This window comes from Columba livia, chromosome 7 (genome assembly GCF_036013475.1).
Source record: "Columba livia isolate bColLiv1 breed racing homer chromosome 7, bColLiv1.pat.W.v2, whole genome shotgun sequence".
NCBI lineage: Eukaryota > Metazoa > Chordata > Aves > Columbiformes > Columbidae > Columba > Columba livia.
The window spans coordinates 11,328,658-11,347,658 of record NC_088608.1 but is presented as its reverse complement, the minus strand read 5'-3'; the positions used below and the strand labels follow the sequence as shown (position 1 = coordinate 11,347,658).

The 19,001-nt window shown below is 38.8% G+C and overlaps 1 protein-coding gene across 10 annotated transcripts in view; it reads right to left on the bottom strand.

Annotated features, from left to right (window-relative positions):
- The window catches only part of MYLK (myosin light chain kinase), a 208,891-nt gene that overhangs the window by 68,734 nt on the left and 121,156 nt on the right, over window positions 1-19,001 (bottom strand). For all 10 annotated transcript variants that reach the window (XM_065070506.1, XM_065070505.1, XM_065070502.1 and 7 more), the window contains 5 exons: window positions 12,732-12,869; window positions 11,866-12,063; window positions 10,431-10,677; window positions 3,841-3,921; window positions 2,356-3,485 (listed from right to left, as the gene is read on the bottom strand). In XM_065070506.1, coding sequence (XP_064926578.1) covers window positions 2,356-3,485; window positions 3,841-3,921; window positions 10,431-10,677; window positions 11,866-12,063; window positions 12,732-12,869 — 1,794 coding nt within the window. The remainder of the gene's footprint in view (window positions 1-2,355; window positions 3,486-3,840; window positions 3,922-10,430; window positions 10,678-11,865; window positions 12,064-12,731; window positions 12,870-19,001) is intronic.

Genomic DNA, 19,001 nt, shown 5'->3' with positions numbered 1-19,001 from the left:
TTCTCCTCCCCTGGTTCTTTCAACTATTTATGTGTTCCTCATGAGGGGAAAAGAGAAAAATCAATCTCTGAGAAAAGTGGGACTTAAAGTGAGTATCATGCACACCTAGTTAATTACTTAACAGTTGGCATGAAAGCATCTCACAGCGGGAGAGCAGCAACACATTGTTCTCCAAGTACCAAAGCTAGCAGGTATTGTCAGGAAAAACCCTAAATCCACCATCGTGCAAGGCATCCCCTCAGTGTACCAGAGGGCATGTAATAAGGTTTATAAAAAATAGCTCTAATCCTCATTCAATTTCTTTCCATTAGGGGAGAAAATTATACCATTTACTTCCCTGTGTAGTATTTCTTTCTAAGATGCTCTGCAAATATGTGCAAAAGAAAGCAGAACTCTGAAGTACTGGTGGTATTGACTGCCTAAGCAGTATACTAGTGTAATAATGCAGGTAAAACTCAAACATAAGGACAGTTTATTCACTCCCTGCAAGAAGCTGCCCTGAAAGTGTGGATTCCTTATCCAGTGCTCCTTGCCTCCACGGAAAGCACTGCTGAAGTGTGACATCCTGACAAAATACCAGCTCTGGAGTGTTTTGACAGAGTGTCACTTAGCCCAGACAAACTGGATGGGAAAAGTCACATGCCCTGCTCAGGCAGGTACTAGAGCATTTCTGTACTTGATGATCACTCCACTGTAAACACAACTACACTGGAGTTTCAGCTCCACGGTATCATTTTATAAAGTGAATATAAGTTGGGAGTTTGTAACAGGTAAGCACTCAGATTATTTCTGTCAGGAAACATGTTTCTTCAGCACGACAACACTAATGCTTTGGAATTTTAGGAGGCTCTACCACAGCTCAGAAGTTTTGATACAGAGATGCTGTCTATCTGATGTACTTTGGTAGGAGACATGAAGCTTTGAGATGCATAATTTCTTTTCACTCTGAGCAACTGCAAGAAAACCCTTGAAATTTTTCTTCCAGTGTAAGGCTGATTAAATTGCAGTCTTCCACCTTCCTGATCCTGTCAGTAACTTTTACAAGGGTGGCATTTCCATCATTCAACTTTTTCTCACATACATGACAGTTACCCCTATTCTATACAGTCTGGTGCAAATCATCATGTACTCATAAATAATTTTTTAATGCTACTTCAGACACATGCCAGACACAACACACCTGCTACCGTTTCCCTCTCTCTGTCTACTTACTTTGGTATCCCCTTAATGTAGCGCTTGGGTACCTTTTTTCCCCCCATGCTATCTGAAGGCGATGTTATTTCTGACTGCATCCACTTTAAAGGGATCCTCATGTTTCAGTGCTTGGAACACTGCAATGGGATTCATCTCTTGTGGTGAACCATTGTGCATATTCATTTGGTTCTCATTTAATAATACTGAAAATAGTCTGGATTAAAAAGATTCACAATTAAGAGTGCACACCACTATGCTAAGCTATAATTCTTACTGTGAGCAAGAACTTTTTAATACCACGTGCAGGACAGTGTCATTCTCTGTATAATTCAGTGTTTTATGAAAGAAATATGAAGTTAATAATATTTTTGTATTAGGAGTTATCCTCCCTATTTTTGTCCCAGGGAAAACATATTTTGTCCAGAAACAATATTAACTTTCATACAAAACCAGCCTAGTAGGGTTTCATTATTCACAATGTGGAATATAAAAAGATCACTCAATTTGACAACAGTAAGTGTTCTCTCTGAGGACTTCTACCAAACACTGTACTGTTCTTACATTAGTTAAAAGTTGCCAGGCCAGTGGGATTCAAATATTTAAGTGTCTGTAAAGGCAACAGATGCATCTGTGGTGGGGCATTAAATAGACTGGAAATAAATTCTCAACTCTGATCTTAACTATGTAACTAGAAGTTGTTGTAATATCTTTCTATAACACAACACCTCTTTGCTTCTGTGTTTCTTATTGCAATAAAAAGCCTGAAATACTAAACATGCAGAAGAATTAAATTAGAATTTGTAAACCAGCAAGAATATTATTCTGTTTCCAACGTTCTAAATCCTTAAAGTACAGCTTAAGTAAATGTCATGTACCAGCTCCTCAAACAGCGTTAGCAATGTAAACAGCATTTGAAAATGCAAGAAGACAACTTTATAAAAATTACATCTGCAGGTTGTTAAAGAAGAATCTGCAAGAAATGTCAAACAATACTGTTCCTTGTGTACTCCACTGAAATAACAAGAAAGTTGCATCTGGAAATAGTTACTAGCACAGCACTTAAATAAAGTATTGCTTTACGTTTAATGAACTAAGTATTATTAATCAAGAGCCGGATATAACAGTGTGCCATCCAGCTGCCTTCAAATGCAATTAATTTACCTTCTTGGGAGATGACAGTGGACTTTGATGATTTGATGGGTTTGCTGTCTAGAGTCCAGGTGACAGCTGCAGGGGGATCAGAGGAAATCCGACATTGTAAGACCAATTTTTCACCATCTACTACTTGAGCATCCTGGAGCTTCTCTGTAAAGGAAGGTGCTGTTCCTTTGCTTACTGGTGGTTTACTTGCTGGTGGATTGCTTACTGGTGGTTTACTTGCTGGTGGTTTGCTTTCTGGTGGATTGCTTACTGGTGGTTTGCTTTCTGGTGGATTGCTTACTGGTGGTTTGCTTGCTGGTAGATTGCTTACTGGTGGTTTACTTGCTGGTGGTTTGCTTTCTGGTGGATTGCTTACTGGTGGTTTGCTTGCTGGTAGATTGCTTGCTGGTGCATTGCTTACTGGTGGTTTACTTGCCGGTGGATTGCTTGTTGCTGCTTTGTTTTCAACTTTTTTCCCAATTATTCCACCATCCACCACTGGACACCCATGTTCACGGTTTCTGTCATTCTTCTCTTCTTTTTTCAGTGCTGGTTTGGCAACAGGGGCTTGAGAATTGGGGGTTGCATTCTGGGCTTCAGAACTGGTGCGGGCATTTGCTGCTGGGGTGCTAGCACTGCCATTCTCTGCAGGTGGCTTTTTCTTTGAGCCCAGCACAGATCTGAAATCTGTAATTGCTGGTTTAGGAGGTGGTGCCTTCTCTGGCAATGGGGTTTTTGGGGTGCCTTTCTTGGCCAGCACAGAGCGGAAGTCCACCTGCTGAGGAGCATGAACTTTCCTTTCCTCCTCTGACAAGGTCTTGGGTTTGACCTGCCGCTGCAGGTTTGCTCGGAAGTCCATTTGCTCGGCTGGGATTTCTTTCAGTTCCTCCTCAGAAAAACTTTTGGTGCTGACTTTCTTGCCTAAAATATCACGGAAATCAAGTTGCTCAGCTTCCTGCTGCCTCAGGCTCTCCTCTGTGTGTTCCCGAGTTTCCACTCGCCTCTTCAGCACACCTCGGACGTCTTCCTGCTCTTCCTCAGCTGCTCTTGTTTCACTGTTGTTCTTTTTGAAGCCACTTGTTCTATCAAATGTTAGTTTACCATGATCTCCACCATCTCTTTGCTCTCCAGAGCTGGCTGATTCCCTCCCACTATGATCCGAAAAAGAAAAGAGAGAGCCAGGAAAGGGGCTGGTTTGAAAATGTCAGGGAACAATCTCAGAGCAGGAACAAAATGTGTTTATAGAAGGGGAGGTTGATTAGAGGAGCACACTCCATTAGTTTATTGCATCAATGATGACTTCAGGAGCCATATAAGGGCACAAACAAAAAAGATCTTCTCTACTCTGGCTTGGTGCAATGTGCTTAGACTTTATGATGAAAACAATTTGTTGGGTCACATTTGGGGATTAGGTTGAACAGCAGCCAGCCTGGGTCCGTAAGAGCAGGGAATTAACGGAGCAAAAAATAGAACCCACCCATGCAACTCCCTGGGAAAAATACTCACTCTCTGAGCATTTCTGCTCTGGAAGCTGAACTCTCCCGCAGCATCAGAGACACCTGGCAGCTGCATTCTCCAACTTGGTTCCTGAAATATTTAAGTGAAATCAGAAAAGCAGAGGTTTCTCCCTCCAAAACTACAAGCTGCCTGAGCTAAGTGATTGTGTGTTGCACTAAAGCAGCTCAAACCCAGCGGGCACCCTCCTTTCCTGTGCCCAGTGGGGGCTGACTGCGTGGATTTGGTCCCCCTATATTTGGAGCCAAGCTATCTCAAATAACTTCTACTGATCTGTTGCTGTCTATATTGGGAACAACATACTCCCTGAACAAAAATCAAAGCAATTTACAGAATGAAACAGCTGCAAACAAACAAGCTAAAGGAAAACAAATATAAAAGCTGGAAAATCAGGGCAGGGGAAGGGGCTATTTTGCAAAGTTGAAAACTTTTCCAACTCTGCCTACTGTTTATTTATTCAAACCCAAGCTCTTAAGTTTTCTAATGCTAAGATATTAAAAGCAGGGTCTCATTTCCTTCCCTCCCCCCCAGCCCAACCAATCAGCAAAACCCATCAACATGGATTGCTCCAGCCTGTACGTGTTTATATTAAAAAACATAAAAGTGTCACCATATATGGTGCTGAGTACTTATTCTTCCTTTTGCAGAGGAATACCACGGATGCCTTCTGGAAAGGGCTCCCATTAAAGAATTCATTTAAAGTGCTCTCCCTACCCCTGCTGCTCCCTCCCTCCCACAGATATATATCATTCTTCTAGCCCCAAATGGCTCTTCTCGACTCAACACAGGAGATGTCAAAAGCAAAATTTAACCCTCCCAGGGCAGCAGTTGTGTAACTATTGCCACCATTCCCCTGAACTGCTATTAAGAAACCAAACTTGAATCGATTAAGGGCTACAGATATTTTTCATTAGTGAAAACACTTTTGTCCTTCCCTTGTAAATGGACTGCAAAGTCCTGGATGATTTTTCTTTTTCAAACAAAAATAATTTTTGCTACTGAAAACATTTCCTGGACATGAACAAAACATCTGTGTAGTGGGGAGGAAGGAAAGAGAGACGGATTTTCCCAGCTGTGTTCCGCTTTCAAAAGACTTGCTAGATAAGAGTACCTTCAAGTCTACTTTGCCCTGACATTTAAAACACAGACTCAGGAGTACTTTTTGGTAGTTTGCCATAAACATATTGTCTGGCCTGTTTTTTAAATAGTCCATGGAAATATAGTCCTAGATATGGATAAGCTATAATTTCACCCATTTGCAACTTGCAATGAAGTCATACAGTATGCAAGATCATTAACACAGGTGCGGCACTAAGTTACATCTTTATAACAGCAGTTAGTGCCATCACCTTTTCAGAGGTATTTCCCTTGCTTTCTGTTTCTTTAGAAAATGAAACAGTGGATCAGCCTGATATGAAAATCAAGCCTTTAACACTAAGAAGAAATTGGAAGGGTTGACTGAAGTAACTGGATTGCAAAGTAAAGGCCCTGCTGCTAGGAACACACCTTACTTGACCTTGAGAGCTTTGAGAACAAGAATCCATAGAAATGTTTTCATCGCTTCATATCCAACAAGTCCAAATATGTACACTAGAGACTACTGTTGAAGGCAATGCACAAGGATAGCACTGAAAGTTACAGCCCTCATTTCCTTCAATACAAAATCTAGAGAACATCCAAGTACCAAACAGAAACTGTCCAAATGGCAGGGGAGGATCCAAGCTAATGCTAAGAGTATTTAACTCAGTCCTGCACTGGAGATCTGCCATTCTTACTTCCTCTTATGTGTGACTTCCACTTGGAAGCAAGAGAAATAGAAAGAAGCAAAGACAGAAAAATAAAGAATTGCACGTCACATCCTCCCAATGTACTGCTTGGCATCAAACGATGGCAGGGTACCAACACTCCTGAAAACCTGTTGTCTTTAAACAATGCATTTCAAACTGTTCCCTTTTGCCAATATGGAAACTCAAGACTTTTTTTTCTCTGCTCTCAGAAGCTTTTAAGAAAAGCAGACGCATTCTGAAACTGTTCAAGTACTTTCTCATCCAGCAGTGCTACAGGGCTGTTAGCAGGATGTTGCTTTACCAGCAGATCCCTCCTATAAGTCTCCTAGAACTCAATTACTCTTCCTTTAGGACTTAAAACCAATCCAAAGCTGACAAAGTAGGAGAAGCCATGCAAGCTGAAGTATAGACAATTTACAGCATACATCAAATAGGGAGGCACCACTGCACAACTTCTGTCATGACTGTATAGCAAAAATATTTGCCCACAAGAATTGTGTCACCAATGGGAGAGGTTCAAGTAACAAAGACAGTACTCTCCCAGGAGATGGATCTCGGGATACTGAACACGGTCCTGACCACTGTGAAGAATAACAGCATTTCTGCAGGACCCGTTTCTGCAATGCGTCTTTCCTTCTGCAAATTCTTCACATATGCAAAGAAGCAAGTAAGGAAAGCAAAGTAAACCTTTCTAAACTAAGCTATTTTTCACAGGGTTTGGAAAATAAAGGAGGGGGTAAGAAAGCAGGAGAGCATTTTGTCCTTTCTATTTTTAAAACCTTGCGAAGCACTTACAAATTATGGCAAGAGTGGGATATAGAAGTACCTAGATGGAAAAAAATATTCACAAGGTAGTTTTCTGATCTTAATTATGATTTCTGACTGAAGTGAATGGCTGAAAACTAGACCACTGGATACAAATCTCAAGTCTGTGTCTGATTCATCATATCCCCGTTCAAAAGTGTAGCCTTCTCAGGGCAAGTCCTGCTCCCAGCCAAATCACAGTGAGTTTTGTTACTGATTTTAGGAGCAGGGAAAACTTAATTTTGTCTTCTGAATTCAGTTGCAGAGTCTAAAAAGGTGAAATTAATAACACTGACCCACCTTGGAGATCACAAGATGGAAAAAGAGAAACAAGCCAAGAAAAATTAAGAAGGACTGGATGGTTTAGATGCTAAATTAAATCAAGAATAATTATGGAAACTTTGTAAATATTTTTTCATTTACGTAATTTCAGAATCTAGGCAAGGCAAGATACACAGGGGCAGTTAGAAAAAACAGTTTTGCAGTACACAAGCACAGCAAAGTCTTTCACGTCTCCACTGTTTTGAATCCTGGCAATAACAATATTACTTTTGCAACTTGAGGTTCTCTGTGTTGGCATTTTATCAACAAAACCCTAGACAAAGACAGATGTTAGTGGCTCTGTTATTGTAGAATAATGATAGACATGGATAAAACCTATGCTCAGCAGCTATGCTATAAAGAAGTGTCTGGAAGTGTTGACTTTTGCAGTATTCTTCTGTAGAATGCTCACGCACAGAACTTATCTTTAGAATGTCAAGGAGTAATTATAAAAAAACCCCACCAAAAACAAATAAAACCCCAGCTGCAAAGCCTGAAGGAATTTTAAAAATAGCACTCTGTCCTATTGTGAGATCAGTTTTCCCTGGAATGGCTTTTATGTTCAAAATATCTTGAAATAGTAGTTTCTTGGCAGAATCTATTCAAATATTTTCACTGAAGCTTAGATGAGACTTATTGTCTGCGTGTCCCTAGGAAGGACTCTCTGGAGGAAGAGGAAAAAAAAACCATCGTTAATTAAAGTGTAGGGACACACCAAAAATCCTACCAGGCTGCTAAATGTGAAAACAGTATTGCAGAGTAAATCACATTTTTTTAAGAATGAACTGAAGGGGGCAAAGAAGTAGATCCCAGCTGGTGCTTCAGTGCAGGTAACTGCAAGGCCTCAGAATGAAGTTTTGCAACTCTTTTGTGAGTTAGTTAAATGGAGAGAAAGTCCAGACTCCATGAAGCTTTAACCCCAAAGAAAGCAACTAATCTACTGGATCACAATTTTAGCTGACATAAAGCAGAGCAGCTCCACTGGCTTCAAAGAGGATACACTGATTTACCTCATTTGAGGGTCTGGCCAAAAACTTTTATACCTGAAAGACCAGTCATTTTGTTTGCATTTTATAGCATTGAGTGGGAGAATGGAGTGGGAAGGAGTCATGGTTTTGTTTCCTAAAAACAGACAATGTGTTGATATCTGAAAACAAGGTTTGCAAACTATGTTTTACTGAAAAGACAGAACTATGTTTACTCTTTAGTGTAATGGAATGTAAATTTACAACTGATTTTTATATAACCTGAATCGCACAGTACTTGAGGTACCACTGATTTATAAGATGAATATTTGTCTGTGATTTTAATCAGATTACCAAAACCTCTAAATGAGATTAATCAACACTAATCACACTTTTATGGAGAAATACTCAGTGTCTGAAAAGACAAAGGTTAACAAAGCAGATGATTTGTTTAAGGAACTGCAGGAGGACTTCTGAGGTCTCTCATGTTGACGGTGCTATTATAAAGGTTTTGCATAACAAAGTCAATGTCTGTCCAGTACTGCCCATTTCTTTGCTTACCTCTTCATTTATGATGTACCCTCTGACTGAAAGAAAGTGGGAAAGTCATACTGGGATAAAAGGATACCAGTGCTTGCATCACTGGAAGGATGCAAAGGACAGGAGCAGAATATGATGTCTCTGGTTTTCTGCATCGAAAAATGATTGTTATTTCCCATCTCAGTCATGATGTTTTCACAGAGACTCTGACCCAACTGCAAGGGCTGGCATTTTTCAGGCTGTAAAATGTTCAAATTTCAGTGGATGAACCACAATAGTGGATGATTCTGTTCTTTTTATATTAATATTTATGCAACATCATTCCTTGAGGCCAGAGTAATAAAAGGCTCAATGGAACATTATTAGGACAATTAAAGAATGCAAGTATAGAGGAATCAGAAGTCTGTGTAGTTTTTAAACAGGGACTGGGAGAGGCTACAATGACTACCCTCTTAAAAGTCAGACTTGGTAGTCTGCTATATAGTAAAATGCAATGCAAACGCATTTTCGAAATAACGTTGAAGGAGGGAAAGCAAGCAACCCAGACAGCAGTTGTTGATGGATCACACTAGAATCACACTGGGCTACACACCCTTGTAATTTCACTCTGATGAAAGGACAAAGAACTATGAAGAGACAAAAAGATCTTTTGTTAAATCCAAATTTTTAATACCAGTGTTTTAATTTATGAGCAGCCAACAAAAAGGGAGAATTGTGGTGGTATTAGGACAGAATGTAGAGCTTAACAATAATGGAGAAGAAAATTGGAAAATAATTAACACTGGTAGGAAACCATGCCCAGACTAAATTAAGGGAGTTGGAGAGGGAATGACTGCCTAAAAGCAACTATGCAACATGCTTCTAAAACAAATACATGAAAAGAGCTGCACATTTTATTTGAAAAGAAAATTATTGTTTAAAAATAGACTACTGTCAACTTCTCCATAAACTCTTCAGTGAATTGACTTGTGGTTTCTCAGTTATTCAATATTTTTAATGGACTTTATAGGATTTTTTTGAGAGAAAGACAGAAAACACAGCTCTCCTCTCAGGTACTGTTAAGACTGTTTCTGAATATATAAACAATTCTCAATCAAATATTCAAGACAAAAGCAAGGAGTTCAAAAGCTATTTAGACAAGATTATTTGCTGCTGAAAATTATTTTAGCTCTGTTGGAAACTTGAAGTTATACAGCTGACATTTGGCTCCTTGGATGTTCCAGAGGTAGTTACTACTCTGTTGTTCACAGTAATAAGCAATTGCCTAAAAGCACATGGCTTTCTGTTCCCCAAAGAGTAACAGGAATTTTACAAATGACAGCAAGGTAAAAAGAGGTATCTGCATTCCCCTTGCTCTAATTACAACATAGCTTTACTCAATGTGGATTAGAAAAAGCCATCATGAATGCACTGATCTTTGTGGAATCCCCAGTTATTTCTCCAGTAAAAGGATTAGGGAATAAGTGAAACTAGCACTTAATCTGCTGTGTTATTTTCTAGCTACAATTTTACTTCTGCACTCTCCCAAAATTGTTCTTCTCTGCTAATTTTCTGAAACAATTAATATTCTAAGTGTACATTCTGTTATATTCTAGAGTCATGAGGCTTTCACTTTGACAAGTGCCTTCAGCGATTAACTTAGCCTGGATGACCAACAACTACACCGGATCATTACTGTTCACTTGTCTAACACAGCCACAACAAAATCTGCCACAAAGCCCTCTTGGCTCTCCTTTGTTCTTCTTGTTCTCTTTCCTTCTTCTGTCCCTGAAGTTTTCCTGAAATAGCTGATTCTCTCTCAGTCCAAGTGAAACCACCAGCATATCATAAGAGAAGATGCCCATGTCCAGAGGACACAAACCAAAGTGTGGAAATGTACCAGCAGCAGGTAACAAATCCCAGAGTTTGGGTCGCTTTCTCACATAGAGGTCAGTTCACAATTTATTGTAGAGTACAAAGGGCCTATATCTAACAAAGAGCTTATCTGCGAAAAGGTAATGGCCCTTGTGGTTCTACCGTCACAAATGTTAGAAAGAGGACTTGAAATTCTATGATTCTGTGGTTCTTTAGTACCCTTCTGTTTTGTGCGAGCAGGTGGGAATTTCAGTGTGAGGGTAAATATAACATTGTTCCAAGAGAACAACTCTTTTCATGGCAAACATACCTGAGCTGAATTTCATATTGCCCTGCATGATGGGACTGCACATTCCTCAAGATCAGTGTGAAGATGTCTTCATTTTGCAGGATTTCACATGTCATTCCTGGCATTATTTCTTGCCCATCTTTAAACCAGTGAACAGTGGGGAAAGGATCTCCAGCAATGGCACAGGATATAAGGACATTTTGCCCAGGAGCTGCTGTCACTGATCTTGGTTTGCTAATGAACCAGGGCTGAATACCATCCTGAGGTTCTGTAGTTTACAAACACAGTTTACAAATCAGGAGAAAATACCAAGCTTGATTGTAACTAATAAGATAAATAATTTCAGGGGCTTTCACAGAAGACAAAGTTATTTTGAACATGCAGGGTATAAGCTTTTAATTTGAAAATAAGTCAGGCTTTAATTATGGAAGTAACTTGTGTTGGTACTAAAATTAATCATTTACTTGGCACTTTACTGGCTCCATCCAGGTTTATATTAAGAGCAAAACAAAAGGACTTTAAAGCTGCCCTAAAAGGAATCTTGAAGACTTGTCCTTGGAGAATAAGAGTAGGAATAGCTTCAAGGGCAAGAGACAGTACTATGACTGCTGTGCAGTTGAGAGCTCATGAAATAAATCATCATTAACAGTTGCATAAAATTGCGTTTAATATAGCAGACTGACCCCAAGGCCAGACCTCAGGGGACTGTAGAGAATAGAGGAAGGTCTGAATTCAGAGTAGACAGTGACAACAGATATGGACCCACCCCTGGAGGCACAGCTCTCTTAAATCCTTTGATTAAGTTCCTTTACATTAAGAATAATAAAAGTCTCCTATTGATTTCCAATAATTCTCAGTAATGACTATGGGAAAATGTTGGCCTACAGTAAGATAGGATTAAGTCCCCTGTCATGAAGGTAGTGAAAGCCCAATCACAGGAAGTTTGTAGGTACTTCAGTGTTTACTGTGGGATTTACATCATGCATGCAGATTCAAAGCCAAATTTTCTGGAGCTAGTTCTCAAATTGCAGAAATCACGTGTTCCTCACCTGATACCACAACACTAATGTTAAGGCCAGGATACCTGCCACCTAGACAGATTTTCCAAATACTCAGGTCTTTAATTAGAAAGAAAAACATAATTAAATGGTTTACATTAAGTCCAGAGCTAACTAAGAGTTAGAATCTGAAGCTGCATTTAGCAGTTTTGCACTGTCCCTAGGAATAGGACTCAGGAATGCATTTTTGAAATAGTAACATAATGTTCCAGAGGGAAAAGATTTTTTTAAAGTTGCTTCTGCTCAATATCCTTTTAAATTCAGATGCAGGGACTGAGAACTCCCAGCATCCTTCACAACAGACTTCATAAACACTCATGTACTTTAAATAGACACTCCTCCAGCACATCAGAATTATTTTCTTCTAGCATTCCCTAAGGTGGAGAAGAACTTTATACCTTGTACTGTCAATGTAGCCTGGGTTTGAGTTTCTCCTAATTCATTCCAGGCTTCACAGGTGTATTTGCCTGTGTCTTCAGGAAATACTTCCTGGATGTACAAACTGTACTCATTGCCTTTCTTCTCAAAGTGGAAATCTTCTGTCTCCTGGATTTCTTTCCCATTATGCAGCCAGATAATTTCAGGAGGTGGGTTAGCTGAAAAGTAGGAAACAACAAAAACCAGAGACACACATAAAACCCGCCATATATTAAGAAAACAAACAAGGTTGGTTGTTGTCTGCCAACTGATTCTGCAATTTCATTTTCAAAAAATTCTGGAATTTCATTAACTCTGTCGATGCTGTGTAATGTGGAATAGTTCTAAGTTTGTCTTATTACAGTTAAAATGCAAATGATAAGGGAAGTGTGTATACAACAGACAGGGAGAATGAGTTCTAGATCCCACAAAGGTGATTATCAAGGGTTTCTGTTACCAAAGTTGATACCAGGACTACTCTTTTCTGCAGCACTAATCTTACTCCAGCTGGAAGGAATTCAGTCTTGTTTGGTTCACAACAAAAGCTGTTACAAGTACCCTGAGACTTAGTTTTAGTTCAACAGCAGGACCCAATAATAACATCATTATTATTATTATTCCATTAAGTAAACACTTTTACAGGTCTGGACACATTAACACTGGACAATGTTCATCCATCCTGAAGATCAGATTAGACAAACCTATTATTTATTTTTAAAAAATTAGTTCCTTGAAATGTTATTTACAAATGCAAAGACACCTGCTAAAGAAAATGGCCATGGAAAAAAGCACACACTTTGCAGCAGGACTTACATTTTTAAAATAATACTGTTCTATAGCTACACACCTGATACCTCCACAGTCATTATCACTTGACTTCCATCCATTACTTTGAGGTCAGTCAGCCCTTTAAGGAAGATGGGTGCAAAAGTCTTATTTAACTGGGCAGCCTGTGTACTTTCTGCCTTCTTGCTGCTCTTCTTTTCTGTGAAGTCAAGAGAACAAAAGGGGAAAATTTCATGACAAATTTTGACTCTCCTTAGGTTCAGACTGGTTTTGAGTCAGTGGTCTTGTTTCAGCTCTCAGAAGGCAGAAATAACTGAAACCACCCAATACAGCTTTTCTGCCTTTCCAGTAGTCCAAGCAGAAAGTCAAGAAATGGGAATGGAACTATCTTTTCTCCAGGGATCCTCCTAAATAATTGTTAACAGATATCACAGAGTATCAAACAGAAATTTAAACTCATTTTTCCCAAGTACACATACTCAGGTGCAAAAGAAAGAACACAAACCCCAAAGCAACTTGTAAACAGCAATTCAATGCTTTTAATCACTGCTAAATTCACATAAAATCTTACGTTATGTTACAAGTTGCTAATAGTTAATGAGTTAAAAATATAAAATCACAGGAATATAGGATTTACCACTCTGTATGAAACTACAAAACATTTAGTTTGTTGGACAGTCAACATCAAATGGGTTCAAGTTCCATATCCCCTCCTGGATTACATTGGGGCAATGATGATGGGAAAGCCTGAGGTTATCGACATATATCACAAAACAAACTATTGGATTTTTTTGTTTCTTTGTTTCTTTGTTTTTCCAGGCTGTACAATAAAATGATGATTGTTAGGGTCAAATTAATCACTCTTAAAAATAAAATCTATCTGTGATAAGATGTATGATTTCCAGCAGCCCCCATGGTTTCCTCTGTCTTGGATTCAGAGGCTATGAAACAAGATCATTTAACTGTGATCTATATAATAAACCAGACCAGGAAAGATACTACTGCTCTAAAAACCTGAGCAAAGACACTTTTGAAGCCAAAGCAGTGGCCATGACCAAATGTAAGAAGTCGTAAATATTTATCGGTCACTTGGATACACTTTTTGTTTTGTTTAGCTTGAGTTCAGACCTTTTACGTCTTGCCTTTAAAATGCTAACTCTATTTTTTGTCCACACATGAAAATAGTTTCGTTTTGGTTTTTCCTACCTTCAAAATTTTCAAAGGTATGTCAAGATCACTCAAAACAGTACTACAGCAACATAAAGTGCCAGACTGGAAAAAACCCCACCATTTATAAAAGGATGGTGATTAGAAGAACTGAAAGCACCTCACTGAACAAGTCCACTGAGCTACCTTGAGGCAAAAAGTTGAGCTTGTCCCAGGGTTATTTGAGCTCAATGTAAATTTGGAAGCTGTCTGGGGAGGAAGTTTTTCCTCTTCTCTAGCAAAGCTTTTTCTAGCCAAAAATCTTGTCTTTCTGGCTTATGTCACAGGTCTTTTCTTGGCACTGAGCAGCAAGACATTGATGCATGTGAGAATGGAAATATGAGACCTGTCTGAGACCCACTCAGCTCAGGGTTGTGCACTTCTCTGAAACGCCTGGTTCACCATCAGACCACGTTGATCCATCTCAGGGCTTCCTATAGCACCTACTTGTAAGTGACTAGTGCTGTATAGAAAATAGCCATGAAGTTGGGTCAATCCCATCTACAATAATAAACTGCAGTGGTTCACCATATTCCTCTGTTTTGTACTGTGTATTCAGGGAAACAGCTTCAAACAACTGCTATACTAAGCAATATCAGCACATGCTCCTTCAATACTTGGATGCCTTGCAAAAAATTCCTTTGTCCATCATGCTGGAACAGACCTGGGAGGGAAAGCAGAAATCCATATGATGGGAAAAAGGAGGCAAATAAGAAGAAAGGAAGAAAAGAAAAAAAAAAAAACCTAGAAAATAATAAGACAGGAAAAAGACACAGGGAAAAAAAAAAGAAAAAAGAAAAAGACACTTAAATGATGATGTTTCTGTTATCCTTTTTATTGAAATAATTCATAACATTGCAAATTGAGAAGGCACATATGCAATAAACGGAAAGCAGGGAAAAGAAACATAAAATCAAAGGTGTGGTTCTAGACCAACAGAGATACACACTTGGAGTACGATCGGAGCAGTTCAAGCCTTCAGAGGACAGATAAATAAAAAAGAGATGAAAGAGCTCCCACGAGAAAGTTAACAGTCACCAGAAGACAAATTTCCTGGTAGTGGCCCTAACAGCAGTTGTCCCCGAAGAGACTGAGCTGCCCCCAGCAGAGCCCTGGTACAAACAACTTAAGTGCTACCAGCTCTCCACAGCCCTCCCAACTGGCTCTTTGCTTTATTAGACTGATGTGCCTGTTCCATGTAGTCTAAATAAATGGTTTTCGGTAATCAAGGAAGACAACACAGTATAATAGCCTCAGCTTATTAAAAAGAAATGGGTGAGCAACTACAGAAGGAACAGAGCAAAATAATTTCCCAAAAGGATTTCCCAACTCCTCCAAAATATGTGCTGCAGAAATGAAAGTTTCATGGACTGAAATAAAAACACCTTCTTGCACAGAGCTGCATAAACATTAAAAGGGTGCAAGCAAATAATTCACAGTAACTGCATGTATGAATCACAAACCCAACAAGATTACAAAAAAGTTGGGTCTTAGTTTCTGAAATTATCTCGGGCAGATGTGTCCCATGCTGTTGAGGAGACCTGCTGGTATGAGTGACATTAACAAGATTTTCTGGGGGTGCAGAACTCTGCCTTTAAAAGAGTGACCTGCAGGATTAAAGGATGAAGAACAACTTGGTATTGTTGCTTATCAGTGCTCACTATTTGTAAGTGAAGTTGTCAAATTGAAATGAGGGGGCCAGAACCTGCCTCAGCATTGCACAAACTTTACAAATAGTGTTTACACTAAATATAAGCACTGCATAGGTTTATGCTGATCTCTTGTATGAAATATGAATACCAGTTCTGTGCTTAAATTATAGTGGTATGAAAAAACAGAAGTCTATGGCATATGAGTAGTAAAAACCTTAAGGGGTACAGCCTCAACAGTGCAAGAAGTTACTGGAGAGATAGAAGAGTTATTTTATTAGAGGAAACTGAATGTAATCACACAGAAGAATGTTAAGATGGATTATTAAATCTGAAATATTGAAAACTTGAGGATTACTCCAGGTATATAAACAAAGGCAACTTTATATATCATAGACATTCCTGTCCCTGTGAACCTATGGAATACCAATGCACATACACTTCAAAGTATTGTCTGATTTCTCAATAACTATTACATAGCAGGAGAAAAAGGTCTCCCTTCCCATTGCTGATGTTTTTTGGTACACAGGGGCCATGAAGGCATTTCTTTACTAACAGATACGAAATCTGCTGTGTGAAGGAGCTCAAAAAATAGAAACTATCATGGCTAAGGCAATGAGTATTCCTTTTCAAATTTGTGACATCCAGGATACAGTAAATATCTGGCTAAAAAACCTGACGACTGACTCCATGGCAACTTGAACAGTCTTGCTTCAAAACACAAGCACTCTCTTCTATTTTTTTTTTTCTTAAAGTTGAACTCTAGTATTATGCTACTGTTGTTCTGTAGTATATGTTGATCAGTAGCATATGTTTATTGTACCAACAACCTAAGTAGAATACCACAAAAATTGTCTAATATTTCTTGATTTGGCAGCAACAATTAAAAATACTGAAGTTCTAATCCATAAATTCTATTTTCTCATTAAGAAACCATAGGGGCTCATTTCATGTAACTCTTCTTCCTTTACTCACAATTTGATATTAGAAAAAAATTAAACTGACCTACTGACAACTTTAGTTTTTCACAGCTGTTTCATGAAAGACAACACAGCCAGTTTTAGATATCCTATTTAGTTTTATTTAGTCTTAGTCTAAAATCTTTGCATTATCTCGGAAGAGACTGATACAATCATGCAGAGGCCAAATTTTAAAGCCTGAATGTTAACTATTTTCAAATTCCTCTGAAGCCTGTAAATGCTTTTACTTGTTTATTTCTTACATAGCACCATGCAGTGACTCAGTGCTCCTCTGATGAAGGCTTCACAATTTCACAGTTTTACCATGAGACAGCAGCACTGTACATTTTCACTGCTTATTTTAATACACCTAAAAGCTTCTTCAATTTTAGGGTTTACAGCTCTTGTTTGGAAAAACAACAATTTTACTTTGGAGGGCACTTAGGAAAAGGGAAGCTGTTCATTCAAGATTAAGCAAATTATCCTGACCCCATTTATGGTGACAAGATACTGTGTGATTCTACTTATTTTTGGAAATACTTGGCTAATTATTTTGCTATTAAAGTAGTACAAGGAAAACCATACACCAAAAAAACAGGCACTGTTTGCAAAAGGGTAGCTGTAGAAAGTGTAACAACAATGCAAGTTCACACTCATTGGCCACAGTGAGGTGCTGGATAGTCTCCTACTTCAGGAACAAAATCTGTGACTTGCACCAGGAAAAAGGGGGGCAAAGAAACAAGAAAGACAGGACACAAATAAGCAAGCTGTGTATAACGAAAGGCCAGTATTAGAACTTGCTTTCCCTCATTCTTCCAAAGCCTCTTTTACCACAAGAACTCTGGTAGGGTTCAAAATTCATGTGCTCTCCAGAGGCAGCTGGCTTCAGAGCCTGGAGCAAGGGGAAGGATGAGAAGGAAGAAAGCAGAGGTACAGCTCCCAGCTCAGACACTGCGAGTCACTGCACTTACGGCTGAGACAACCTCTTTCACAACATTGCAGGGGATTTTTGCTGCCAAAACTACAGACAATAAAAATATGGCACATTTGGCACCAGAAAGAAAATCTGGAACCTGAGGAAAAAATTGTCTGACATCAGCATAAGGGCATGACTTCGTTATATACCTGTGCATCCTCAGGCTTAATCAAATAGATGTGGAAAAGAGGAGATCTGATCTCTTCCTAACGTGTTAATATGCTGTAATCGCCTATAGCAATTTAACATCTTCCTCACCATACTCACTTCTTATTAATTCTAAGTAGGAGTAGGTGCATCTCTAAGAATGAAAAGAAATAATGTAAGAGTTAACACATAGCAGTACTGCCATAGTGACTAAAAAACATTCTACCACAGGCAGTTAATTTCCTCCTTCCCTTTCCTTTGCCCAATAAACTGCTGCTGCTGCAGCAGTTGGATCATGTCAAAGCAATTAATGAGGAACATCAGAAAGCACTACCTGGGCTGGGCTTGGTAAATCACAGGTACATTTCAATAATTTGTTTTCTGACCATGCAACTAGTTTAGTTTACAGTAGCTTATAAACGATGACATATTTTTTAACCACAGCTGCTGGTTTTGTGCAGGTCAAATCATACAAGACAGTATAGAAGATGCTATGATTTTCCCAAAGGCTTCTTACAGAGCACTGAATTCTCAAAGGCTGTTATAAAATTATGAGATCAAAAAGTTTAAAAATTTCTGCACAAAGCTGTGGTCTGGCATAATATCTAGACTCAGCTGGGGCATTCTCTGGTGAGCAGGGGTTTCTGTCATTGCAACAGGCTTTTGATACGGCATCACACAAGGTGACTGATTTAAAAGTCCACCACATATATGGTTCCTGTGGTTTTTGCCTTTCTTCAGGTTTTAATATGCACGAGTGTTGGCAAATAATAAGTTGCACAGCTCAGTGGGAAACACAGTCTGGGAGACCAGAAATAGTAAGTAAAGCATTTGAAGGGTACCTTATATACCCACATATGTTTTTTACAAAGCAAAATTAATATAGGCTTTTCCCACAGCATTCCCTTACCCCTAAGAACTTGTTTTTTTTGTTAGAAAGACACTCTAATAAGCATCCAAATCTATGTTTAAAAAAGCCACTTAGTGCATTAAACCCACAGAGATTAAGGAGAATTGAAACTCTTCCAGTTTCTTACAAAAATACAGATTCTCAGTGTATTTGTATAGCAATGGGAAAAGAGATACATTGCCTCTGATACACAACCATTTCTATTAATCTCTTATTCTGTTTTCCTGTGTTTGTGTAATCGATAGCAAGTTAATCCATATAAATCTAGCATATCAAACATTTGGTTTTTCTATTAAGATGTATTAACAGAAATTTAAGGTGATAAAAAAATGCTTTCCTATTTTTGTGACTTTTCTCAATCCAGGATTTAAAGAGTCCTTACATTTAACCTCCACATATCTGTAGACTGGAAATTATTGCAAGAGAAGTCTTAATGCCAGCTATGGGCCTAGGCCAAAATCCACTTGCATTTTTTAAAACCTAG